Here is a 26,775-nt window from a genome sequence, read left to right on the forward strand (position 1 = left end):
ATCTATGAATCTATGATTGATTACACTTAAAGAATGATAATGTGGAAAGTCAATAGTATAGTTAACTTTGATTTCATAATTTTTAAAGTTATTGGATCAGTTAATCACACTTTTTTCTTCAATCGATCTTTTAATTAGTAATAAACTCCTTAAAAGAAGAAAAAAGAGGAAAATTGATACCAACAATGTCAACTTAGCTAGACAATCATTATTATCAACCCTTTTTTTTTTACGAGATACATTATTATTTTAATTGCATAAAAGTTATTTCTAGTCAAAGAAAAGTAGAAATGTTCTTTTTAAAGTAAGAAATAATTATTTTACACCTATGTCCTATACTATCTAATTATTGTTGCAAAGTCAAGAGGAGGTAAATTAGTAATATGACATAATAATGTCCATAAACATAAAACATGACAATAAGAAATTGCGTGGGTTTGTATCAGTAAAAACACTTCTTTATCATATAAACAAAATGAAATGATGAGTGCAATCCAAATCAATAACGGCATAATATAATAAAATTATACTACGTATTAATTTATATGGTCGAGCTACTTGCTGAATAACTCTAGCATGGTCGAGCTACTTACTGAAAAACTCTAGCATTCTTTGAAAATACGCTTGATATATATGAAAGTCTTGGATGCTAAACCTATGAATGTATGAATAATTGAGAAATCGATGGGAGTGGTTATTAAAGTTTAATAATAATAGGTTAAATGGGGCACCTTTGTCCTCTTAAGAGGGTATTAACTTGTAGCCTTAAAGATACATCCCAAATTCCTCAAATCCTTCATACCCAATTGTTTGTCTCAACAATGAGGTGTAAATGTGGATTATAACCTAATCTCTTTGGTCCCCCTATTTCTAGTAGGATCATATAATGGTGGGCCCCTTCTCTCTCTCTCTCTCTCTCTCTCTCTCTCTCTCTCTCTCTCTCTCTCTCTCTCTCTCTCTCTCTCTTTTCTTCACTAAATTAGGTGTATGTAGTGACATATGCATGTTAGTTTAGGTTAGACATTGATTAATATTTTTATGGCTTTGTTAAGTATATACTAAGGACATAGTATTTAATAACAAGTATGCTATTGTCATCACAATATATATGTTAGTTACAATATTTTTAAACTATGTTTACAAATCGAATGTCCGACTTATAGCACGCTATGATGATCTTTGTGGAGCATGGTTGCTTACTATGTCGATTTCAATCATCATTTTAAAAGTACAATTTGAAGATTTTACTATGTTATAAATTCTTCATCATGTGGCCTTTCATTTAAAGCACACTGACTAATATTTTTAATTTCACGTACTCCTTGTAACTAAATAAGCCATACTAAAGATATAATTAAGGCGATCTCGATACCATTCGACCCTCTTTGGAAAAAGAAAAAAAGTGATTAACATATATATTATGACGACAATTTAAGATCAATTTGTTACGATGCCTACAATTTTATTGTAGCCATTGCAAAATTATGAAGAAAAAAAATTGAGGGAAACTACCTAATTAAAAATATTATTTGTAAAAAGATAACTTTATCAAACTTTTTGTTGAGCATACCACTTTAGTTTAGACACAGTTTTTCTTTAAAAAAAAAAAATGCATTGTATAATACGGAATATGTCATACATACTTATTTATACATCATAGCATCATTCAACTTCAATGATGTTCCCAAAAGTGGATAATAATCGTATACTCAAACACTATGATGAATATATGAAACTGATGTTTTTTTTTTTCTCCAAAAGAAAATCTAATTATTAAAATAAAAGTGGACATAGGGTATAGTATGCATACATTTTTTAAAAGGAGAAGTAAAGATATATATAGTGTATGTACTTTGTATATGATATAAAATTGCTAATTTGTTCATTTAGCCACTAGGTTTATTTATTTATTTTTTATTTTTTAACTTCCTCTTCAATGATTAAAAAGTTCTTACCTTTTATGTACTATTTTAACTTGTCGAATATGTTGTTTTACAAAATTTTCACTCGGATGCACCTACAATTAGATTTAATTTTTAATATATTATTTATAAAATTAGCAAAATTAATCAAATTAGCAAAAAATAAAGTCCATATCACCATATGGATGCACCTAGTTCATTCTAAGCACACCATACATGGTGACATGGTGTAAGATGAATTGATGTTTTTATTTATTTGTAATTTGAATCACTCATCATGTGTATCTATTTGACATATTGGATAATTACATCCACACTACCTTTTTGGCTTTGCTAACTAACACACTGTTATTAAGACAAAAACTGACACTTGTGTGATTTATAGTCAATCAAATAAGCCATAATTAATTGACTAAAGGATAAAGTAGTTTTACTCTAATCCTAAATTAAAAAGCATAATTTAGAGTTGTCAAAGCTAAACAAGATCATGATCATTAATTCTTTTTCTAAAAGAATCTTGTGATTCTTTCTTTTGCACTATAGTGTTGATCAATTTTTCCATTAATTTTTAAATCAATTGTTTTTGTGGTTGTACATTAAAGCTAAGTCTTTAAGACAAAATAAAATATAAAAAGCTAGCATCCAATCAAAGTGTGTTTAAGTACCCCATCAATAATAATTTAGTTAAACTTAAGGAATCTTATAATATAAAATATAGGATTGATGTTGATTTTGTGAGCAGTTGAATAAATAGATTTTACAACTAAGTTTATTTGATTTTGAGATGACTTTATTGGTTAAGCCAATCGTGTGAAGTTGTGCTGATCCCGCTAATAGGTTTTTGCATGTGCATAAAATCTAATCTAGATATCATATTCCCTCTAAACGTACAACTTTTGTCTTATATTTTTAATATTTTTTTTCTTCCTAATTACTACTTGGTTTATAGATTAAAACATTAAATTATGATGAATAATGACTCTTTTTGCCAACCCCACCCTTGGATGTTAAACATTGGGGTTAGATGCTTTGTGCACTGGTGAAACACAAAGAGGACCCATGTCACGAGATGGGTAGATGTGTTCTCTTGAAGAAAATGAAGACTTATGTCGACTTATAAAAATAATTTTAGTTCAGGAAAATTATAAGATTATTCTAACAAAATTTTACACTTAATATAGTAAGTGTTTTTATTATATGTAAATAATTAACTACATCGCCACTATATTGATTTTTCAATTTTTTTTATTTAACTTCTATGTGTATTTTTGAATATGTAGAACAAATGATTTAAAAACTCAATCTACTTCTCATTGTTTGGCCTCGGTTGTCAAGTTTAATTTTGTATTCACTAAAGATTTAACCAAAGTTAATTGGTATAAACTATATAGAGTTTGTGGTTTTCTGCGTTAGGCTTGGACTAGCTCATTAATTAAAGTAAAGTGTGGAATTTCAAATTTTGCAATCTCTCATTCACTCATTCTATATTTGAATCTAGCATGGTGGAAATTTGTTGCCATCGTTCCTTCACAAGTTTGCGTAACATAACGTCTAGTTTGACAAATTAGAGAGAAATAGAATATAATGGCTTTTGTATTGCTTGTTTATTATTCATCAATAGGATGAGTATTTATACAAAACCTAAGAACATAAGATAGGAAACAATTTTCCTAAAAGATATACTTAAATAATATCTTAACATATAATAAACCTAAATATATTATTCTCCTAATAAGATCAATACGGAAAATATATCACACATATATTTTCCGATATTATCTCTAACACCCTCCCGCAATCGTAACGGCAGTAACACGAACGTTGCGATTGGAAATTCTTCAAATTGTTGAAGCCGAGATGCACACTCTTGTGATGTCGCCTTCAATTTTTTTTCTTCTTCAATGATGAGAACGTTCATCTTTTCGAACTCATCTGTCATCAATCAAACAGGAATGTCATTCTTTTCGAACCTGCAAATATAACAATTTTTGGTTTTTCCAGAGCAAAACCGAGCTCCAATCAAATATTGGTTTTTCAGAGTAAACCACACTCAAATTTCTTATTGGTCTTTTAGAGTAAACCACACTCAAATCTCTTATTGGTTTTTCAGAGTAAACCACACTCAAATCTCTTATTGGTCTTTCAGAGTAAACCACACTCAAATCTCTTATTGGTTTTTTAGAGTAAAACCAAACTCATATCCAAAGGAGCAAAATATCCAAAGGAGCAAAATCATGCTCGAATGAACTCACAAAAAAGAAAAAAAAATTGCACAGCAGAATTTTTGGGTAAAATTTATGAATCCCGCCGGTGAGTTTAATTTTCTAACCCGCCGGCAGGGGGGAAATTTTTGTGAATGGCCCCAAGATTTCACCTGCTCTTGATACCATGACAAATTAGAGAGAAATAGAATATAATGGCTTTTGTATTGCTTGTTTATTATTCATCAATAGGTTGAGTATTTATACAAAACCTAAGAACATAAGATAGGAAATAATCTTCCTAAAAGATATACTTAAATAATATCTTAACATATAATAAACCTAAATATATTATTCTCCTAATAAGATCAATACGGAAAATATATCACACATATATTTTCCGATATTATCTCTAACATAGTTTGTAAGTTATATTTTATATCTTAAATTATGCACGTTTTTCTTGGATTTTATTTATGTTCTTTACATAACATAATTGTCTAATTTGTAGGGTTTCTTTTGATTTTTTTTCCCTTGAATTTTATTTCTATTATTTTCAACATTTCATTGTATATCAATATTATAATATTAAACTGTGGATAAGCAATACATAAACATAAGAGAGGGCAAATCTTGAATGCATAGAAAAAATGTGATTATTTCTCATATAATCAATTTATGATTTGATAATAAATTATGTATAGCCCTTAAATTACCACCAATTTATTAGCTATTAACTCGTTTTTTCTCTAATATGCAACAACTCATGTGATTATTTTCCTAACATTAAGTTATTGAACTAGATAGCCCAATGGGTTTTTATGAGATAAAACTTTAATGAACATGATTATTATTGAACAAGACAAAAATAAGGTCCAAATAATAGCCCAATAATAACTCTATAAAAGAAAATAATTATGATTAAAATAAAATTGCATGTTTAGTTTCATTTTCATTTATGCTTTCTTTTCCCTTTTCCTTCCTTGTTTAATGATTAGCTCATCAGCAACAGATTCAACACGTTATTAATTCATGACTTGCTTTGACCTTATTTTCCTTACCCTTTTAAAACTAATTAATGTATCAATAAACGTGTAGATGATCCAGACAACCATACTAACCCCGATCTAACTTATCTAATAACCAGTTCTAGACTTCTAGTTGCCAAGTACCAACTACTCCTACAAGACTCCTTAGATCGTGACTAACTACATCATACAAGTATATGCTAAAAAAAATAGGTACGTAAGTTGTGACTTAGTGTGAACAAATGAACAATATGACGATAAAAGCAAGGTAACTTTAAATTAAAATATGATGATCAAAATTGAAATGCATGTATATGTTGCTGAGTCATGCACTTTGAATTACAAGAAATAATATTATTCTCTCTTTCAATGACTAAGATTGACGTGGCATGCTAGCAATGGCTTAATTAAAGCTTTGCGCGTTTGAATATACCTTTCAAATTAAGCTTCCTTATCATATTTTGCAACAATTTTTTTATAGTATCATATGATTCACGACATTGGAATAAATAAATAATTTTCTTTATGTATGGTCCCTAAGGTACTTATTTGTTTCTTTTTGTTAATAAAATAAGATACCTAGTTACAATAATATTAATTAAGTTGTTGTAGCTTTTTAATCAACATTTTTTAATAGGTTAATTAGCTTTCATTAATTATTGGTTACATCAAGTCATGGGCAACAATAAATTTAATTAGATGTAATAACCATTATAAAATATAAACATTTTGTAGGGTTCTTGGATTAAGACACAAATTATTAATCTTTTGAGTAATGTGTATACATCAAACTTTTGGACGATGCTAATTTATTATTTACGATATTAGAGTGGCTTAGTAATTATCCTGTTTGTTTAAGGATGACAAAAACGTGTAAAAGGATGGTGTTCACCAAATTAGTAACTATCTAATAATAATTAAAATCTGATTACTCTTTTTTTAACTATAAAGTCTAGAATCTAGATCTATTCACAAAAAAAAGAAAAAAAAAAAAAAAAACCTATAAAGTATAGATATATAATCCCTCTAAGATAAGGATACTACGAAAGAAATAGTCCTTGCTAATTGACTCTCTTTTGAAAACGAATAACGCTTGCTAAAAGTATACCTAACATTATTATAATCTATAAAATTTGCTAATATATTTTTATATAATTTTTTTACTTAGTTTGTTACAGTAAATTAATGGCTAAACGACTAAACAAACAAAGCACATGACATTAATATGGTGTGTGAATAAAATTAAATTAAAAGTATACTAATTGAAGTATAATTTGCCCCGTTATACATAGGGCATGCGTAGGTTGTCAGTAACAGGGGTACGGTAAAAACGTTAGGGAGTAAAAATTTTGGAGTTAAAGAAAATAGGAATAATTTTTTACGGGGTAATGTATGGTTAATTTATAATTGATGATATGTGTATCAGTGTATGTTGCTGATGAGTGTTTTAAAAGGTAAAAGGTTAGGGGTACACTAAGTGTACAAGATTCCTTTTGTACACCACCAATAAAAAAACGCCAACTCATCAATGTAATAATGGAAACTAAAAAAAGAAGAGGGAAAGGAAAAAAAAGCAGAGGGAAAGATGAGAGCCAAAATTTTCAGCCTAGGCGCCATTGTGAGGAAGGTGAGCGGTGATAAGTGCATAATATACCATATTTTTAGTCCCTAATATTAGTCTTTTAGTCATTTTATTCTAGCTAATTTATGAAATTATCTATTTTTATTATTTTAGATATTATTTTAATTAGTATTTTATTTTATTGCTATTTTCATAATAAAAGGGTACTTAAAATTATGATGTGTGGTTTTGGTAGGAGAATAAGAAAGAGTATTGAGTGGGCTAGGAAAATTCAAGAAGCCCACTTGGAGCAAAAGGTACGTGCAACTACAAAATCAAGAACTAAGAAAAAGAGAAAATAAAAGGATAAGAAGAAAATGGAGAAAGAGGTGCGTGAGTCTACCAGAAACTCACCACCATCATTATCAAGTTTCATCTTCAACAAATCTCCTCCGAATTTCATGCAAGATAAGAGAAGATGGATCTCTATCTGTTTTCCCTAATATATCTCTTTGATCCCGGATAACCTAGGTTGTTTCTGCTTATAAAAACTCCCAAATATTCCCTCTCAAAACACACAACTTAACCAGAAAATATTATCCGAGTGAGATAGTTCGATTGACTCTTAATTGGGCAATTGGAGTATAGAAGATAGCCATTGGAGGAGGGCTTAGTCTTGAGTCCAAGGTAGAACGAGAACGACGACAATTCGCGGGGTCGAATTCGGGTCTTGTACGATTGTTCTTGGGAGTATAGTTCATAAGTCTTCTTACTCAATTGTTCCATTTACTGTTATTTTGGATTGTTTTTGCTAAGATTGATTAATTACTTTTATTGGATTATTGGTGTGATGATTTGATTATTAATTTTATAATCTATTTGCATGGTTTATTTCAATTTACGGCTATTTGAATTTGCTAGGTATTAATTATTAATTTTGCAGTTCAGCTATGTTTGTTATCTTTCTATTGTTGGATTGTAAAGTATTGCTATCTATATGGTTTAGCTTAGTTTAAATTGTATAGAAGAGTAGTCCCTAATTTTAAATCGAGTCTGCGATTATGGTTTGGTTTAAGTTAGAGAGCAATTTCAATCTAAATAATCTGACATTTATGTGATCGGATTAGTTAGGACTAATGAGGTCTCCTAGTTATTAAGGCTGCCAAGACTAATTCATGCAAGTTGCGACCATATTTGTGTTAATTAGATTGGTTTAGAGTCAATTTCGGCTTAGTTCAAAATTGGTTTAAACTAAGGGAAGACAGGGAGTCTTTGTTACTAAAGTCTCTACAGTTAGTCTAGTAATTAAATTGATTAATTATGCAAGGCCGGTTAATTATAATCACCAATAGTTTAATTTGAGTAAATGTTATTAATGGAGTTGGTTAAGTATGTCGTCGATTGCATATAGTAGTTTAAATTCTATTTTTCATTATAGTACTAGTTGATTATTATCATTTAAACCCCCCCATCATATGTAAATAGTGTAAATAGTTATTGTATTTTACGAGTTATCTAAGTATAGTAGATTAACAATCTCTCCGTGGGATCGACCCTTGCTTGTCCTTTTTACTACTTGTAAAGATTTTTGAAGGTCTAAGTTAGGTAAATAACTTATTAATTTAATACGGTTAAACGACACGTATCAAGCGGCAAAATTTTCAGTTGGCGGCAACAATTAATGGATAATACACCATTAATTTCCCAATTAAGCATCAAAATTTCCCATCTTCTCCCCCAAAATTTCATCTTTTCCCCCAAAATTCCTTGGCGAAGAACACACCCAATTTGAATAAGGGAAGAACTGTGAAGAAATTACTCAAGTGTGGATATTAATTTCGTCAATCAGTTACAAATATTCGCAGGTCATCTTGTTAGTTGCTGAATTATTTCGTTTAAAATTCCTAGTTTGATGATTTTGATAATTTAGGGTTTTCATTGTTTGATTTTGAAGTAGATGATTTTTGGGTAAAAATTAGGTTTTTATAAAGATTGAATTGAAAGGGTAAATCGTTTAGATTAATAGATTGATTTGTATGTTGTCTTTGGTTTTGTTTCTTGTGAGATGTTATTTAATTGAAGGAGTTTTCTGGGTTCCATTGTAATGGAAGCAATTGTTAAATGGAATCGAGGTTTATTTGCTGTCAATAATTTTATAGTATCTGTTTTTTATATGTAGGATCATTTTGTCAATATTAAATTAAAATATAATTTTATAGTATCTTTTTTTATTTTGTTGAATCTGAAATAAATAACAGTAGTGTGTTTGACATTGTGGCAATGAAATGGAATGCAAAAACATGTCCCCTCGTTTGAACATTAATCTTAATGAAGTGATAAACGATGTGATTTGCTCAATCGGAGATGCAGATCGAATCAAACGATGTAACAGAAGAAGAAGCAACAATGCATGTCATTCGATTATTAATGAAGAAGCTGAGGTTACTAACATTAGTAATGAAGAGATTAAGGTTGAGGTTAATAACAATATAAATGAACATAATTCTCATAATCGGTAAAACAGAAAAGAACAATTCAGTCGTACTCCGGCTGTGGGTATGTATTTTGCAAGCGGTGAAGAATTTACAAGGTTTTGCCATATGTATGTCTTTGAGAAAATGTTTGTATTTGTATGAATTAGATATGAATCAGTAAGCCAATATTTAAATTGATCCTGTTAATACCATTTTGATGCTGTTTAAATTCGGAAAGATGTTGTTTTATGGAATTTGATGCTCAGAAATGCGGAAAGGTTTTGGGTTTGTAGTAGGAGTTTCAAAATTTCATATTTAAAGAAACCAAACCTCGAACTGTTTTATTGACGACTCGTAACATTAGTATTTAAAAGTACTAATTTATATTAGGACGTTACTATTTATGGGTAATAGGTGAATGAAATATAAAATGCAAACAAAAATAATAATAATTGGTATATTGAATTTAAATTAATCATGATTCGAATTGTTTTATTGATAATTAGTATCATTGGTATTTAAAAGTCTAATTTAAAATGGGAAACATTAGTATTTATGGCTATTATAAAACTGAAAACTAAAAATAAAACCCAAAAAAAAAAATGGAGTAGTTTGGATTCGAACACGGATCACTTATACATAATAGGAAAGCATTCACCAACTACACCAAGGGGTATCAGCACATATATTATCGTATTATTTATTTATTTGTACTATTTAATTATATTTATGTCAAATATATTGGATGATTCTATTAAAGACAATATGATTCCTTAAATGGTAATAATACGCTTATTAATATATTATGATGATTATTGTATGTTGTTGTTTGGTTTAATAATGTGTTTCAACAAAAAAAAAAAAAAAAAAAAAAAAAAAAAACTTTAATATATTAATCAAAGTGAGATATTTTAATAGGCGGTCAAATTTTAAACCATTTCAATTGCACACCGTCATTCGCTAAGGGTTTGTTCTCTTCGCCTTATAAAAAATAATTTTTAGGTCTAATAAGTTCAGATTAGTTCAGATAAGTTATAATAATGTCCAATAAGTTAAATAAGGTCTAATAAGTTACATTAAGTTAAATAAGGTCTAATAAATTTCAATAAGTTCTAATCAAGTCTAATAATAAGGTCTAATAATAAGGTCTAATAATAAGTAGGAGTGTCCATTCGGTTTTTGGTTTGAATTTAGCCCAAATCCAATCCGATCCGAAATAATTTTAATTTTCAATTATAAAATCCAACCCGGTCTGAATTCCTCACCAAATCCACTCTAATTCAAACCGATTTAAAATTCGGTTATTTGGATTCGATATGAGAGTGCAAATTAAAATACGTTTTAAATATTTTGGGCCTAATGCGAAAATAAAAATTAAAATACAATAATAAAAAATTAATTCTTAAAAGTATAGTTGTACACGATTAATAAAAGTATTGAAAACGTAAGTAGGTTACATGATAAATAATAATAATTATAATAATAGCTTAGCATGATTATATTAACAATACTTATCCATAAACTAACGATTTCATATTTAATTTATTTCGGTTTTTTTGGATTCAAACAAGGTCAATCCAATCCAATTCGAACGTCCGAATTTTCAAAAAAATTCAATCCAATCCAATTCGATTTAAAGTTCAAATCCGATCCGAATTAATAATTCAGTTTTGATTTGATTAAATTTCGAATTTTAATCCGAATGATGGATACTTGTACTTAAAAGGTCCAATAAGGAACAATAAGTTCAAATTAGTTTAGTAAGGTCTGATAAGTTCAATAAGGTATAAGTTTGATAAGGTATTACAAAGTTCCAATAAGTTTCATGACTTTGAAATACGGTGTAAGTTTTGATTTTACAAATACAAATATGATTCCTTTAAAATTAATATTAATTATTTTTGAGTTTTTAAATACAAAAATGATACTTAAAATGAAGATTTATAAAAAAATAAAAGATCAAAACGTGTTTCTTTATACCTCCATAAGATTCGAACACAGGACAACTAGTTTTAGGTCATTCAAGGGGTTTGTTTATTACTAGACTAAGGGGTATCAACACATACATTGGATGAAAACAAATTAATTTTTATAGTGTATCTATTAGGCTAAATTTCCTGGCTTATGCCCATAAATAATTGATTGGACACATTATACAAATAATTTACGTGCAAAACATTTAAATTAAAAAGAGTTTTTTGATTTTTTTTTTCACTTTGAAATATGGTGTATGTTTTGACTTTATATATATAAATATGATTTCCTTAATATTATATTAATAACAATTAGTTATGATTTTTTAAATACAAAAATGATTCTTAAAATGAAAATTTATAAAAAATAAAAAGCAAAATGTGTTTCTTTTGTACCTCCACAAGATTCGAACACAAGATGACTATCCATCATAACTCAAGGGGTTTGTTTATTAGACCATTGGAAAATATTTTTTTTAGAAAAAAAATAGTTATTAAAGATTAGTTATACATCTAAAAGTATATCTTTGTTCCTTTCAAAGAAATAAAAAAAAAAATTATGTTTTGTTAACAACAAGGTGTTCTCCATCTTTGTACTTCAAATTAGGATAATATACAAGCCTCCCACCATGCCAGATTGTACACCTTATGGAATTTGAACATGCCATTCTGATCTTTAAAATGCATGTACTAAAAATGGATCTAAGAAAGAGAAAAAAAAATGTGTAAAAGGGAAAAATAGGGCAAAGTGGATTGGGAGGTGATGGCGGCTGGAAGTCTGGTCCACATATTCCACAACACATACCATTAGTTTTATTAATTCATTTCAAACTATGGTGTGTACTAGCATTTTAAACAAGTTGTACGGAGATCTCATAGTGACACGTTTATCAATCAAGATTTTATTAAAAGAAGAATGATTCTTTAAAATAAAAAATGTTTTTAGGGGACATATACCAATTAAAACACGTGTTTTGAAAACAACAACCTATTAATTTTTTTTTTTTAAAAGAACTACCACAAAGATGTAAAAAGTTTAACTAGCACTACCACTTTAACAATTTTGGCTAAAATCTCTGGTATTTGGGTCTCACTTTTTATCACTTTTTACCTTTATGAATGGTAACTTAGTCAATTTAGATGGTGATTTTATGAGGTAAAGGTAAAAAGTAGAACCTACATGCCGAATATTCTAGTTGGAATTATTAAAGTGGTAGTGCTATTTAAATTTTTTACAACTTTGTGGTAGTTCTTTTAAAAAAAATTTTAATAGGTAGTTGTTTTCAAAACACGCACTTTAATTGGTAGTTTTTGACAAAATTTCCCATAAAATAATTAAAAACTAAATAAAATATATACGTAAAACATTGTTTCATTCACTAACTTTTATGTTATTCTGATATTTTAAAATTAGATATGATTCTGTAAAGTTAAAAATAATTAAAACCAGAAAAAAAAAATACAATTTATGCCATCATAGTGTTCGAACAGTGGTTTGATGTATGCACAAGCAGCTTTCAAAGTTAACCATTGGACTAAGGGGTATCAGCACGTTCATTTTGTGGGAAAAAAACTATATATTACATTGTTTGTAAAACCATCCCACCAAATCGTTCTCTTGGAGTCAAATCAAATTCCGGATAATGCTGTTTTGGGTGAATTGTAAAACATAATCTTTAACCAATTTTGCACCTAATAATTCTAAATTTGATTTTGTTTTTCACACCTTCCCCAAACTTTCAATCAAATTAGTTTATTCTTCAAATATATAATCACTACAATTCATTTTAAAGATAGTAAGCCACACCGCGACGTGCCGGAATGTACATGAACATTGAAATGGAAGTCTACATGTACTACAGGCTGCTGTGTGCCTTGTGGATGTTCGCAAAAAAGCTCATGTACTAAAGGCTGCTATTGTTTGTAATGTTCACGGCGTTCGCAATTTTACCGACTACATATCGCACCGCCAGTACATTTGTATACTGTTTCATGGTGAAATTAGTTTCACGCCATTTGAAATAAATTAGTTTCAAACTGAAATTCAGAAACTCATTTTTGTATATTGTTTTTCAAGAGTTATTTGTACCCAGATACATTAGAGGGGAAACTATAGGAGAGAGAAAAAAAATTTAGGAGAGAGAAAAAAAATGGGGTAAAAAAATCAGATTTTTTTTTTTTGGACTATATACTACATTAATTTGGGTAGGTGAAAGGATAGAAAAATTTGAAATTCAAAAGTTGAAAATTTAAATAACAAGTTTGAATTTCAAATGAAAATGAAGTTGGCCCACATAAAAGGAATATTCCAATTCAACCAATAGGAAACTTGTGTACCTTAAATTGCTCCCTTTTAAAAGAACACAATTGCACTAAAAAAAATACAAGTGCAATACCAAAGGCTAAGCATTTTCTCCATATTTTCTTGAGTTTAAGGCCCTGTTCTCTTCACCTTAAAAAATTAATATTAAGTAAAAATAATTTCAGTTCAGTAAAAATAAGTTTAGTTCTGTAAAATTAATTTCAATTCAGTAAAAATAATTTCAGTTCAGTAAAAATAAGTTCAGTTCAGTAAAATTAAGTTTTCTTAAAGAAGAATTATAATAGAACATCAGTAAAAATAATTTTAGTTCATCAAGAATAATTTCAGTTCAGTAAAATTAATTTAAGTTCAGTAAAAATAATTTAAGTTCAACAAAAAAAATTCAGTTCAGTAAAAATAATTTCAGTTCAGCAAAATTAAGGTGAAGAGAACGGGGCCTAACAGTGAAAAAAAATATGCTCTTGATAGAGTATATAATCAATTATAATAACTTTAAACTATTAGCTTAAATTTTTAGTTGATTAAATCCTTTAATATGGTATCAAAAGTCAGCGTGATATAAAGGTCACGAGTTTAAATCTCATCCACCCCATTTTTAAGTGGAATATTTCGCGTTGAGAATGAGTAGACTCATACCGCATCCACACTTCTAGCCCAAAAGAGCCCTCTTGCGAGGGCATGATAGACTATATAAATCGATCCCTGACTTCTAGTTTAACCATTTGATTGAGTTGATCCTTTAACAATTGTTTAATTTTATGGCTAGCTAAATTTTTTTATGGCTTTGTTGTATAAATAACTTAATACTAGTACAAATGTTTAATATTAGAATCCTTTATCGGCTCTAATTGCATAATTTCTTCTTGTTAGCTATTGTTGCATAACTATCTTGTTTTTATGGTTTTGTTGTATAAATAACTTTTTTTTTTTTTTTTTTTTTTTTTTTTTTTTTGACAAGAAGTCCTAAAAAAGAAAAAAAAACACACTTAAACTAGAAGGACCAACTAAGCAATTGTCAACGACGAGCCTGAGTAGCCAACCAGTGAGCAGGGGCAAGCCACTGACGAGGAACCTTGCGAAGTTTGCAGATAGAAAACTGCAAGACAGAAAGCCGAATCTCGTGAAGCAACCAGTGGCAAGAAATATCTCCGTCACCACCATCTCGCAGAAGAGAAAAAAGATTCGAACAATCAGAGTAGATAAGAAGACGACGAAAGCCTCGATGACCGGCAGCCCGAAGAGCCCACAAACATGCCTGTAATTCGGACTGAAGGGCGGAAGAGGAGTGACAGGCTCTCGAGCCACCTCCCAACACAGAATCTGAAAACACTTCCCTAAAAATCCAACCTGCTCCTGCACTAAGATTCTGAGCATTCCAGGCCCCATCAAAAAGAAGGCAAACGTCAAAGGCAGAGGAAAGGTCACCCTATAGATAGCATGAATCAGAAGCTACCGAAGTAGTGAGAGATAAATTCCCTAACGAGCGGACAAGGGACCTGAACCCTTGCGCTAAAACACTCCTAGAGATCCAATCCTGCATCAAATGGAAAATCACGCCAGGAGACAACACTGCTTGCCTAAAAATCTTGTGGTTACACGCAATCCAGACTGCCCAACAAAAGGATACAAAGGAGACTAAACCGTCCCAATTTTGAGAGGAACGAAGCTCAGAGACCGTATCAACAAACCAATCAGTAAAAGGCTTTCCATGCAAAAGAGGAGATGAAAAGGAAAATGGAGCACAGGCCCAAAGATGAGAAGTGAATGAACAATCACGAAATAGATGGTCTGATGTTTCACGTTCTTGGTAATAGAACACACAAGTTGGATCAATCGGAATCCCTCGGAGATGCAGAGTCCCAGAGAGAGGCAGAGCATTGTGAAGTAATTTCCAATGTATAAATAACTTAATACTAGTATAAAGCCACTAAAGACTTCAATATGATCCCCTTTTTTGATATCATCTTTGTTTTATGAGCTCTTAGGAGCAATCAATATAAAAAGTGTAACAAAAGGTTCTGGTTTTTCGGTTTACTAAATTTTAAGATTAAGGGCCTGTTCACATTTACTTAATTTCAGTTCAGTTTAGTTTAGTTCAGATCTAATCAGTTCAATTCAGTTCAGCTCCAATCAGTTCAGTTCAGTTCATTTCAGCTTCTAATTTCCCTCTCTCATAAAATATTCATTTCAGCTCAATTCAGTTCAGTTCAGCTCTAATCAGTTCAGTTCAGTTTAGTTCAGCTCCAATCAGTTCAGTTCAGCTCAGTTTAGTAAATGTGAACAACTCCTAAGTTTTTTGTAATCGATGGATTGAACTTGGGCGCACAAGAAAGCTCATGTCCCTCACTATTTTGATGAATATTTCCTTCACCACATTAATGAAAGCTCTCTTAATTGGGATAGTTAGTAAGTTCGGAGATCACCGATGAAAGAAACATCAACGGAGAGTATTAGAAGTTAATCTAGAAAATTCTAGATATGCAATGAAAAATGTAGTAAGTAGTTTAGAAAATTCTAAAATAAAGTAGAAAAAATAAGGTTTGTATCTAGAAATATCTTGTTAAAAATATCAAAGATCGATATTTGATGTAAAAAGATCTAGATACATGTAATATTATACATGTGTGAAAAAATCTAGAGAATAGGAACAACTATTATAAATATGTTCAATATACATGGATTAGAAGTGAATGAGAGACATGAGCTCTTACAAATTAGATATGAGTTGTGTAGATGTGAGTAAGTCTTCACCAAAAATATTGTCGTACAATTTATGAAATAAATCATAAAATTGATACGTATATGATATTTGGGTCTATTAAACTTCCGCGTGCTATCAAATTCTATCAAGATAAAAAATTAATTAAAAAAAAAACCATAACTTAATAGCTAAGCAAACCATATTTTGTATAAATATTGAAACTATAGAAGGCCACACAAGATTAGGCAATGATGTTATGATGCAATTTGAATAGTTTTAGTTTATTGTCTCGTATTCTATGAATTTCTAAAATGTCATTTTTCTTTATTGGTCCGAAAGAATGATAGATATATAAATACATTTAACTTCACATTATAAAAAAAAAAAATGTGTCAACTAGATTTCAAACTAACAACGTCTAATTTGAAATGCAAAAAAGGACTTACCACCTAATACATACCATTTCATTGTCAATGTAATCTAACCAACCTACTATATGCATGTAATTAACAAACATGTAGATTAAAAGAACGAGCAAACAAATTTTATTTACACAAATAACTATATACCGTAATCTTTAATATATACTCTTCATTTTATTTATAATGTAGGGCCTGTTCACATTTACTGAAGTGAAGTGAATTGAACTGAGCTGAATATTTTATGAGAGAAGGAAATTAGGAGCTGAACTGAACTGAACTGATTGGAGCTGAACTGAACTGAAATTAAGCTGAAGTGAACAAGCCCGTACTCATATCATTTATTATACTTTTTGTGATAATAATCATTATGAAGCAATAAATAAAATCATTATGAAATAATGTTTTCTCAACTTATCTAAAATCTAAATAAATCAATTAGATTGGTTCAAAAAAAAAAAATAATTAGATTATTGAATTTTTTTTAATCTCATATTACATTTAATATAGTCCAAGATTGAAAAGTGGCCATCGGAAGATAATCAAGGCAACTTTGATTTTCCACTAGACAAATACTATGTACTAATTTATAAAATATGTCCTACAAAATCCTGTCCCTAACAGCTCAGTTAGATTTGCTGTGTTTGGTAAATTATTATCATAAATGACTTTTATATTATCCTTAGCCTAAATATCCCAATCTTTTGACAAATTAACCCCATATATTGCATTATATTAAATCCTAGCTACCATAATATATGTAAAACAAAACAAATATGAAATTATTGAAATCTGGTAAATTAATTAAATGCTAGAGTATATATAATATAGTATTCTTCTTTTCCAGCTATCTAAGGTAACAAATATCCAAACTTGGTAACAATTATGCAAATTGTCTTTTCATGATTCTTTCATATTTAAAGAGAAACCTTTTGTTTATATAATTTAAACGATTTTAAGAATCTCTTTGTGATTTGGTTCAAATTATATGGTATTTTATTTAGCTTCTTTTCAATAAATGAAAGATTATTATAATAATTTAAACTTTTAAATAAATGAAATATTATTATAATAATTTAAACTTTTGAGATATATGTTACTATATTAGTAGATATAGGCTTATGGCTAATTGGCTAACAAATTTCATATATTTTGAAATGAAAAAAAAAGGAAATAAATCAGAAATTATATATTTGAGGAATTAGATTATTTGATTTTGAATTGATCAGATTAGCTAAATGCCAGAAACATTTACAAGATTTTCTACACTTTCATTAATCAAAAATCTGAATTAAAATGTAAAAATTCTACAGCCAGATATCAAGATTTGCAAATTCTTTCTTCCCAAAAAAAAAATAATAAATAAATAAATAAAATTAAATTAAAAAAAATTGTACATTGTTGATTATATTAGATCCAACTAAGGCCCAGTTCACCTCACCTTATTTTGGCTGAACTGAAATTATTTTTACTGAAACAAAATTATATTTGCTGAACTTAAATTATTTTTACTGAAATTAAATTAATTTTACTGAACTGAAATTATTTTTTCTGTACTGAAATTATTTTCACTGATTTTCTATTATAATTCTTCTTTAAGAAAACTGAATTTTACTGAACTGAACTTATTTTTACTTAAATGAAATTATTTTTACTGAACTGAAATTAATTTTACTGAACTGAACTTATTTTTACTCAACTGAAATTAATTTTACTTAATATTATTTTTTTAAGGTGAAAAGAACAGGGCCTAAGTATGCTGATAAATTTTTTCATTAAACTATTAATCCAGATATGGTCTTTCATTATTTTTAGCAATAATCCTAATAATACATATTTGACCATAAGAGTGGACTGTGGACTCACCTATTTTCTCACTTTGTTATTCCTTGTTATGACAACGTGAGGGACTAATATGTAAGTTTTCTATCCTTTCACTAAATTTTTTTAGTGACAATTATATACAAACCATTGTGACAACAAATATGAATCAATAAAGTACGTAGAAACTAGAAAAAAGACATTGAAACTTTTATTTCATACTAATTTCAGAATTAATAATATTTAGTAAAAACAGTTTCACTTCAGTAAAAATAAGTTCAGTTCAACAAAAATACTTGTAGGTCAGTAAAATTAAATTTTAATTAATAAAATTAATAATTTTAAAGTACAAATATAAAAGAGAATCAATAAAAATAAGTTTTAATCAGTAATAACAATTTTTGTCTAGTAAAATTAAGTCCAGTAAAATTAATTTAAGTTCGGAAAAAGTAATTTCAATTTAGTTTAGAAAAGAAAAAATTAGGTGAAGTGAATAGGGCATTATGCAAGCATAAACTTGATTATTAAATGGGAAATTCCCTAATTCTCATATTGAGAAACGAAATTTGTTTCTCATGAAGCCGTTTTCGTGAATAAATCAACAACTTTTTCATTATTGTGGGCTCCACAATTGAATAAAATTATTGGTTTATTTACGAAAATGCCATGTGAAACAAATTTTGTTTCTCGTTATGAGAAACCGGGGCATCCCCTTTTTAAATACAAATTACCAATCAATCTATACAATTTAACTTTTTATATATAGGACATGTTTGACACTAGCTTTTAGTGGTTTAACTTACTCAAACCATTACTTAGTAAAAATATTATTGTTTTGACAATATAATGGTGAAACTATATTTTGGTGGTTGAAGTAGCTTTTGTGAAAAGTTAATATTATTAGCTTTTGAGAAAAAGCTAGGTAGCTGTTGAAATTTTTCTTCTATATTTTTTACAAATTTTCACAGCTAATAGCTATTCAACCTCTAGTTTACCAAATACTCATAGGCCCCGTTCACTTCAACTTATTTTTGTTGAATTGAAATTTTTTTACTAAACTGAATTTTTTTTTATAGAACTGAACTGAACTGAACTTATTTTTGTTGAAATTAAATTATTTATACTGAATTAAAATTATTTTTAATGAATATTATTTTTTTAAGGTGAAGTGAATAAGGCCATACTTAGGGCCTGTTCACTTCAGTTTAATTTTAGTTCAATTCAGCTCAACTCCAATTAGGGTCTGTTCACATTTACTAAACTGAGTTGAATTGAAATAAATATTTTATGAGAGAAGGAAATTAGGAGCTAAACTGATTGAAGCTGAACTGAACTGGTTAGAGCTAAACTGAAATTAAGCTGAAGTGAACAGACCCTCAGTTTAATTCAGTTCAGTTCAGTTCCGTTCCTAATTTCCTTCTCTCATAAAATATTCAGTTCAGTTCAGTTTAGCTCCAATCAGTTCAATTCAATAAATGTGAACATGCCCTTAATTACTTATATTTATTTTCACAGCTAACAGCTAGTTGGTAGCTAATTACTACACATACAACTCATCTAACCATCACAGTTAACAGCTACCTATATAGCTACATTTTGTCGAACACGCCCATAATATACGACAATTTTTTTTTTGAAACATAATGTAGGATAATTGAAAAGAAAAAGTCTTAAGCAAATAAGCACTCAAAGAAATGATGCATATACAAGTATTTTTGAACCTTTTGAATATTAAAAGTTACGTACATAGATGAAGTTTCATGTTAGCTTCATACGGCCATTTATAAGCAAATATTTAGGTGCAAATAATAAATTTTTCTAATTTTCTAAATACTCAAAACGGAAAAAGAGTAATAAACTATATTCTTCTATCTACAAAAAAAAAAAAAAAAAAAAAAAAAAAATTAGATTAGATCGAGCAATAGTTTTGTAAAAAAATAAAAATAAATCGAGCAATAATCTCATAGATCCAAGATAAATTAAAGGTATGAACGATATTCATCTAAGATACTCTAAGTTGAGAAATAAAATATTTACACAGATGTCAACTATTTAAATTGGTAAATTTTTGTAAATTTGAATATACTTAAAATTAAATTTTGAAATCCATTATTGACATCTATCCAACTAAGTCAAATCATCCATAAATGGTAAGTAATCTCTTTCACTTTTCATCCAAATCATGAAATATTTATAACAGAACCTTTATATCAAGCAAAATAGGATATAAATATCATTATTATTGGTAAAAAAATCCATGTATAATTGTGAAATTATAGCAATAATATACCAATAAATCTTCAAAATCTCATCCAGCAAAGCAATAGTTACTGAGGGGTGGTTGAGTGAAGCTTTAAAAAGGGGTGAACAACTTCATTTTTGTTCAAGTCAAAGTCAATCTTCAACTGATTGTGATTTTGAATTTAAAATATAAACAATAAAAATAGGGCATAAAAATTACTTCGGAGATCAACCAAACAAAAAACATGAAAAATAATAGTAACAACAACAATAATCATGAGAGATCTGGGAATTCTTCTTCAAAGAAGGGGAAAAACAAGTGTACCTCGAGTACAAATAATAATTATAGTAATAGTAATAGTAGTAATAATAATAATAATGATATCGAAAAACCCCGACAGCCTCAAAGAGGTCTCGGGGTTGCTCAACTAGAGAAGATTAGATTACATACTCAAATGGCTAGTTGTGGCCTTATTCCTTCTCATCCTTTTCTTAATCCTGCATTTCAGGTATTTTCTCTCAATTTTTTTTAAAATTTTTTTAACACATTTTTTGTCATTTTTTTAATGTGTTTTATTGAAATGGTTGGATTTTTATTGATGTTTTTTTGTACGATCATTTTAGCATATTCCGGATGATATAAAGTTCCAACTTGCATATCATCAAGGAATGCCACCACCACCACCGCAACAGCAGCAGCAGCAGCCGCCATATTATTCGCCGCCTTCTGCTTATGGTTATCACCATCCTAATGCTTATATGGTATGTTAATTTGCTTTTTTGAAAGAGTTTGGATTGGATTCCTTTATTTAATTAAAAAAAAATAAAATTATATCAGACTTTAATTGTGACATATAAGTATATAGGATTTATTTTGAATATAGATTGACCTAAAACTAAAAGGACTTTTTTTTTTTTAATTTTTAATGTATTGTTATACAACATCAAGCTTAAAATTTGAGTTACAGGAGATAAACAATTTGAAATTCTGCAATTTTTATTACTTGTTTAATTACGATGAGTAACATTTTAAAGGTGAATTAAAGGTTTAACATTAGAATTCAGAAAAAAAGAATTCCCCATTTTCAAAATTATATCGTATAATAAATTAATAATAATAATAAATTAATAATAATAATAATAATAATAATAATAGTAAAGATTAAAAAATTAAGTGAAAAAATCTAATCACTCTATGTTCTAGATGGTATTAAAGTTTTTAATGGAGTAAGTAATTACAGTAAAAAGATTCATTTAGATGCAGTATTTTTTTTTCATTTTTTATTTATTGTGTAACCTATGTCATTTTTAATTCTTAAGCTTTGATTTTTATGGTCAACTTATTAAATTTCTGACTACACTAAGGCCCCGTTATACTTCACCTTATTTTTGCTGAACTAAAATTATTTTTACAGAAACAAAATTATATTTGCTGAACTTAAATTATTTTTACTGAACTTAAATTAATTTTACTGAACTGAAATTATTTTTGTTGAACTGAAATTATTTTTATTGATTTTCTATTATAATTCTTCTTTAAGAAAATAGAATTTTACTGAACTGAAATTATTTTTACTGAATTAAAATTAATTTTACTGAATTGAAATTAATTTTACTGAACTGAAATTAAATTTACTTAATATTTTTTTTAAGGTGAAGTGAACAGGGAATTCACTATTTTTAAAAAATATAATAAAACTATAATGTATCATATGGGATCTTAATAGATTCCGCTTCAAATGTATTTTATAAATATTAATTTTTTATAATATTTACGCGTATGGTATTGAATGTATACGTGGTGAAAGATGAACACTGCAAAATTCAAAGTATAAAGAAAGAAAAGTGATGGAGGGATATTATTTTTATAGTTAGGTGTTTTAACTTTTTTTACGTACATTTTTTAATTTATTATTGTCATTAAATTTTAATGTTAGAATTTATCATAATTTAATTTAATTAAATCATGAAATACTTATGCAGATGGGAATGGGAGATCATATGGGGACAGGCAATATAGGATACAATGAATCTCAGTTATGCAAAACAACAAGGTATGAATTGTAATTTAAAATTAAATTAAGATTTTTTCCAATTTCATAAATGTAATAAAATTTATTTGGTAATTTCTGAATTTCATTCCATATTTCATAAGATTTTCAAATAATTGTTCTATATTCGTATTATACGTAACACAAATTAATTTTATTGTACACTTTAATATTTAGATGGACAGAATGGAACCCTATTAACAATATTCGCCTCACCCAGGAGAGCCAGCAACCAGACCTCCTACCATTAAGTATGGTCACTAGGCACCTTCTAAGCCAAGTTGAGGTAATATACGGGTTTTTTTTTTTTTTTTGAAAATATTAAATCTTTGAAACATTTTATTTTTTGAGGAATTAATAGATTATGACAGAGTATATAAACCGATCCTAGACTTAAACCATCAACTTAGGTTAAGCTGATAGTTTTAGTCTAGGATCGGTTTATAACTTTCTATATTGTATCAGTTTCTAACTTCAATTTGTACGCAAAACTTTGCTTTTTTTTTTTCAGCAACAAAATAGAAGCAACGAGTCCTCCGAATCAATGAACTCCGGCAACCAGAATTCTGAATTAAGGGAAAATGAAGAACTGGATTTGGAGCTTAAACTATAGCAAAATTTAGATAGTCGTTTAAATTGGGTTCGTAGTTTTTATAGTCATTGCTTTTTCTATAGACAAAAAATTAACCACAGAAATTATCATTAGGTAAAACAAACATTAATAGTTGTTCGTTTATTGATTTCGGACCACATTTAATTTGTAACAAATAGTATTTTTTTATATTATTATGCAAACAAAATTTATAGATACAAAAATCATTTATAGAATTCATTAACATATAATTTCTTTACTTTAGCTTATTGGAGTCGATAACTTGTGTTGTAGTGTCCCTTTTTTTATGTGCAACTGATGTTGTTTCTTCGTGCTTGTACGTATAGTTGTCGCATACCTTGTGGAATTTGTTATATACACCTGGGTACATTGAACAACTAAGGTTAGTTTTTGCTCTCATTTGATAATTTAATGAAAAACAATCATCAAAATAAGAACAAAATACTCATGGATATACGATACACCCGGGTATATAAGAACAAAATACTCCTGAGAGTAATATTAGCCTTGACAGGACCTTGTTACGTACAATCAGTTGTACAACGATGATCTCCGATTAGATTATGAAGTTAATTTAATTAAAAGTATATATTATATTCTCGATCTAGCAGACAACATCAAGTACAAGGTTAAAATTTAATCGAGTTTAATTATTACCTTTATATGATAATAAGTAAGAATTTAAGTGTTTAACAGTGGTTTACTTTGCTAAAGAAGGTTCAATAGAGGTAGAAAATTTTAGTCTAGTCTCATTATCAAATCAGTTGGTGTAAAGCATAACTCGTACCTACACTAGATTAGTGATAAGACATCATTAAGGTTAATCAAGGTGGATCTAATTCTTTTTTCTCATCTAATTTTATAAGAGATTTGAAGACAACATAGCAAATTAAAGAAAAAGGGATTTAACTATTGATTTCTTATCCTTTATTTAAAGGATAATTAGACGTCTTACACTGATGCAATTTAAAATTTTTCCTTTGAAAAGTGGAGCTAATTGGGAACTATTCCATACGTGGGATTGTGGGAGCTAGAAGGCTCTATGGGGAGTACCATACAACACGAGAGTAAGATGGTCGACCCAACCTAATAACTTAGGCATAGTGGTGTGAGGGTGCATTCGCTTTACCTAAAATTTTCATATGTGAACAATTTAACTTATGCAAGCATATTATAATATATGGCGGTTGTGAATTGAATCTAGCTAGCCTTACTTTGCAATCTTATTGATAATAACTCAAAAGGCTATGGCTTAAGTTCAATTATTCTCAACTTCTCAATTAGCACAGTAGATTATCATATGACTCATATCAGTCAATAATTAATTTTATCTCTTTTAACAATTATAAATATGTTTGACATCAAATGAATATACCCTGAAAGTTGAAATTACACGAGTATTATTAAAAAAAAAAATTACATGGCTTACTAATTAATTGTCGTCAAAGAAACTAAACAATTCACATTATGTGTATTGGGATCCTTTCCTAATCTGATTTTTAATTTTGTTCTATTATGATATAATAAAAAAATAGGTAGAGGATAACAAAACAAAACCTGTTTTCTCAAAAAAAAAAAACAGAACTTGTTAAACAGTAAAATCGTTTTATTTGGATAGAAAGAAATAGAAGGAAAAGAAGAGAAGATAAAGAAAAGGAGACAAATTCTCTTGTTTGGGTAAAAGATTGGGAGAAAGAAGGTTCGAGTTCAAACAAGATAACCCAACTCCCAATGTAGATCCTAAGCAACTCAAATGCCACTTTATTCCCCTCTCTACGAAGGAAACTTCATACCACGCTCAAAACCAAGTTAAAAACTACTCTCAACTCCTCTTATATGACCGAATTGCATTCACCAAGTCTAAGCCATCACTCTCAACAATAATTATTCGAGCTCCAAAGTTAGCAGCAAGTTGAACCACAGCAAAGTAGCCTTAGCCTCAACAAAAAAAGAAAAAACTCTTTTTTATATATCCTCAATCATCCAAACATTTTTGTAATTCAATATATTTATATATTCACTTTTCTAAAATATGATGTTAAATATAATGTAATAATAATTTTAAAATAAGTGCTATCATACAAATGTTAAATAATGTGATTTTCATTACCATTTTGTGATTTTATTTTTTATTTTAATACATAGGTTTGGTATTTTGATTTTGCATTTAGATGAACGATATTGATTGATTTTGCGTTTGGATGAACTATATTAACTATGTATTGAACTCTTATCAAATCCATTATTTTTTATATTTTACGAAGTAATTAAGATACTATTAGGGTAATGAATGTTGGGAAGAATAGTGGTAAAGTGATAAACAAGAAAGTAACAAAGATGAATACATAATAGGGAAGGATGGTCAAGGAGTGGGTAGCAGCCTAGCAGGATCATCGTGGTGGATCACTCCCAAATGACGCCCAACATCTCTTATTTATAGAATTAATTATAAGTTGACAAAGATAGTTTCATGAAATTGATGGAATTGTGAGGAAAATTCCATAGTTATCCAACATCATATTTTTCAGAAGAATCATGAATTTTTAATAGGCACATTGAAATTTCTAGAAAATAATGCTCGTAAATAATCCCTCATCATTAAAATTGTGGGTTTATGGAATTTGGAGCACACTAAACTCATCAAAAACCATAATGTAGAAGTAGAATGAAATAGTATTATTATGTGTCTATACAGAGAATAGAGAGGAGAGCATCGGCCCAATGTGCTTCAAAAGATATTTAAAAAGGAGTACAATGATTTTTTTTTTTTGGTTACTAAATATGTATGTATATAATACAATTAGAGTATAGGTTATCTTATTAGTACTATTGTCATTATTGTGTCTCACAATAGTTAATAATATAATAATACTTCTCCAATAGAGAGTGCTTTGCCAATTTGACTTTTGACAATATCCAAGACAGTTTTTTAAAAGATAGATATTTTGTAAATTTGTACATTTTAAAAATTACAAAAAAAAAAAAAGATTTTCTGAAAGAAGATACTCCCTCCGTCCCCGAAAGAACGACCTATTTGGGTTGATTACGCGGGTATTAAGAAAGTTAAATAAAAAGAAGTAAAAATATATTGAAAAGATAAATTTACATCGGGTTTGTAAAAAAATAGAGAGAGAAAGTAATAAAATTACATGGAAAATCAAATTTTTATATGGGGAAGCTAATTTTGCACAAATATTATTGCAAATTGGTGGGTGTTTTAATGCAAATGGATCATTCTTTTTGGGACTAAAATTAGGCCAAATGAGTCATTCTTTCGGAGACGGAGGGAATATTAAACTATCTTTAAAAAAGATCTCAAATGGTTATATTATATATAATTTTAGTGAAAAAAATTGTGAAAATATGTGATGTATGAATCTATGAAAAAAGTGATGATAATAATATAATATACTAGTGATCCATCAATCTATGTCGTGATGAAAATAG

General features: G+C 28.5%; 2 protein-coding genes across 2 annotated transcripts; one reads left to right on the forward strand and one right to left on the reverse strand.

Annotated features, from left to right (window-relative positions):
- Nucleotides 1-14,497: 14,497 nt before the first annotated feature.
- LOC145577614 (uncharacterized) lies at nucleotides 14,498-16,651 on the reverse strand. Its single transcript, XM_081635106.1, has 3 exons — nucleotides 16,644-16,651; nucleotides 14,936-15,395; nucleotides 14,498-14,848 (listed from the first exon to the last, which is right to left on the reverse strand). The coding sequence occupies exons 1-3, from the start codon at nucleotides 16,649-16,651 to the stop codon at nucleotides 14,498-14,500; spliced, it is 819 nt and encodes a 272-aa protein (XP_081491232.1).
- Nucleotides 16,652-20,909: 4,258 nt separating this feature from the next.
- On the forward strand, nucleotides 20,910-23,328 carry LOC145577615 (protein SPEAR1-like). Its single transcript, XM_081635107.1, has 5 exons — nucleotides 20,910-21,173; nucleotides 21,289-21,426; nucleotides 22,648-22,718; nucleotides 22,893-23,001; nucleotides 23,227-23,328. The coding sequence occupies exons 1-5, from the start codon at nucleotides 20,910-20,912 to the stop codon at nucleotides 23,326-23,328; spliced, it is 684 nt and encodes a 227-aa protein (XP_081491233.1).
- Nucleotides 23,329-26,775: the final 3,447 nt, after the last annotated feature.

This window comes from Chenopodium album, chromosome 14, assembly GCF_948465745.1.
Source record: "Chenopodium album chromosome 14, dcCheAlbu1.1, whole genome shotgun sequence".
Lineage (NCBI taxonomy): Eukaryota > Viridiplantae > Streptophyta > Magnoliopsida > Caryophyllales > Amaranthaceae > Chenopodium > Chenopodium album.

Bases quoted from the DNA above. Each gene is read 5' to 3' on its own strand.
- LOC145577615 (XM_081635107.1), top strand. From the start codon at position 20,910: ATGAAAAATAATAGTAACAACAACAATAATCATGAGAGATCTGGGAAT. The intron at 21,427-22,647 runs GTATGTTAATTT...ATACTTATGCAG, and splicing joins ACCATCCTAATGCTTATATG to ATGGGAATGGGAGATCATAT. The intron at 23,002-23,226 runs GTAATATACGGG...TTTTTTTTTCAG, and splicing joins ACCTTCTAAGCCAAGTTGAG to CAACAAAATAGAAGCAACGA.
- LOC145577614 (XM_081635106.1), bottom strand. The intron at 14,849-14,935 runs GTAGCTTCTGAT...TGGAATGCTCAG, and splicing joins ATTTATCTCTCACTACTTCG to AATCTTAGTGCAGGAGCAGG.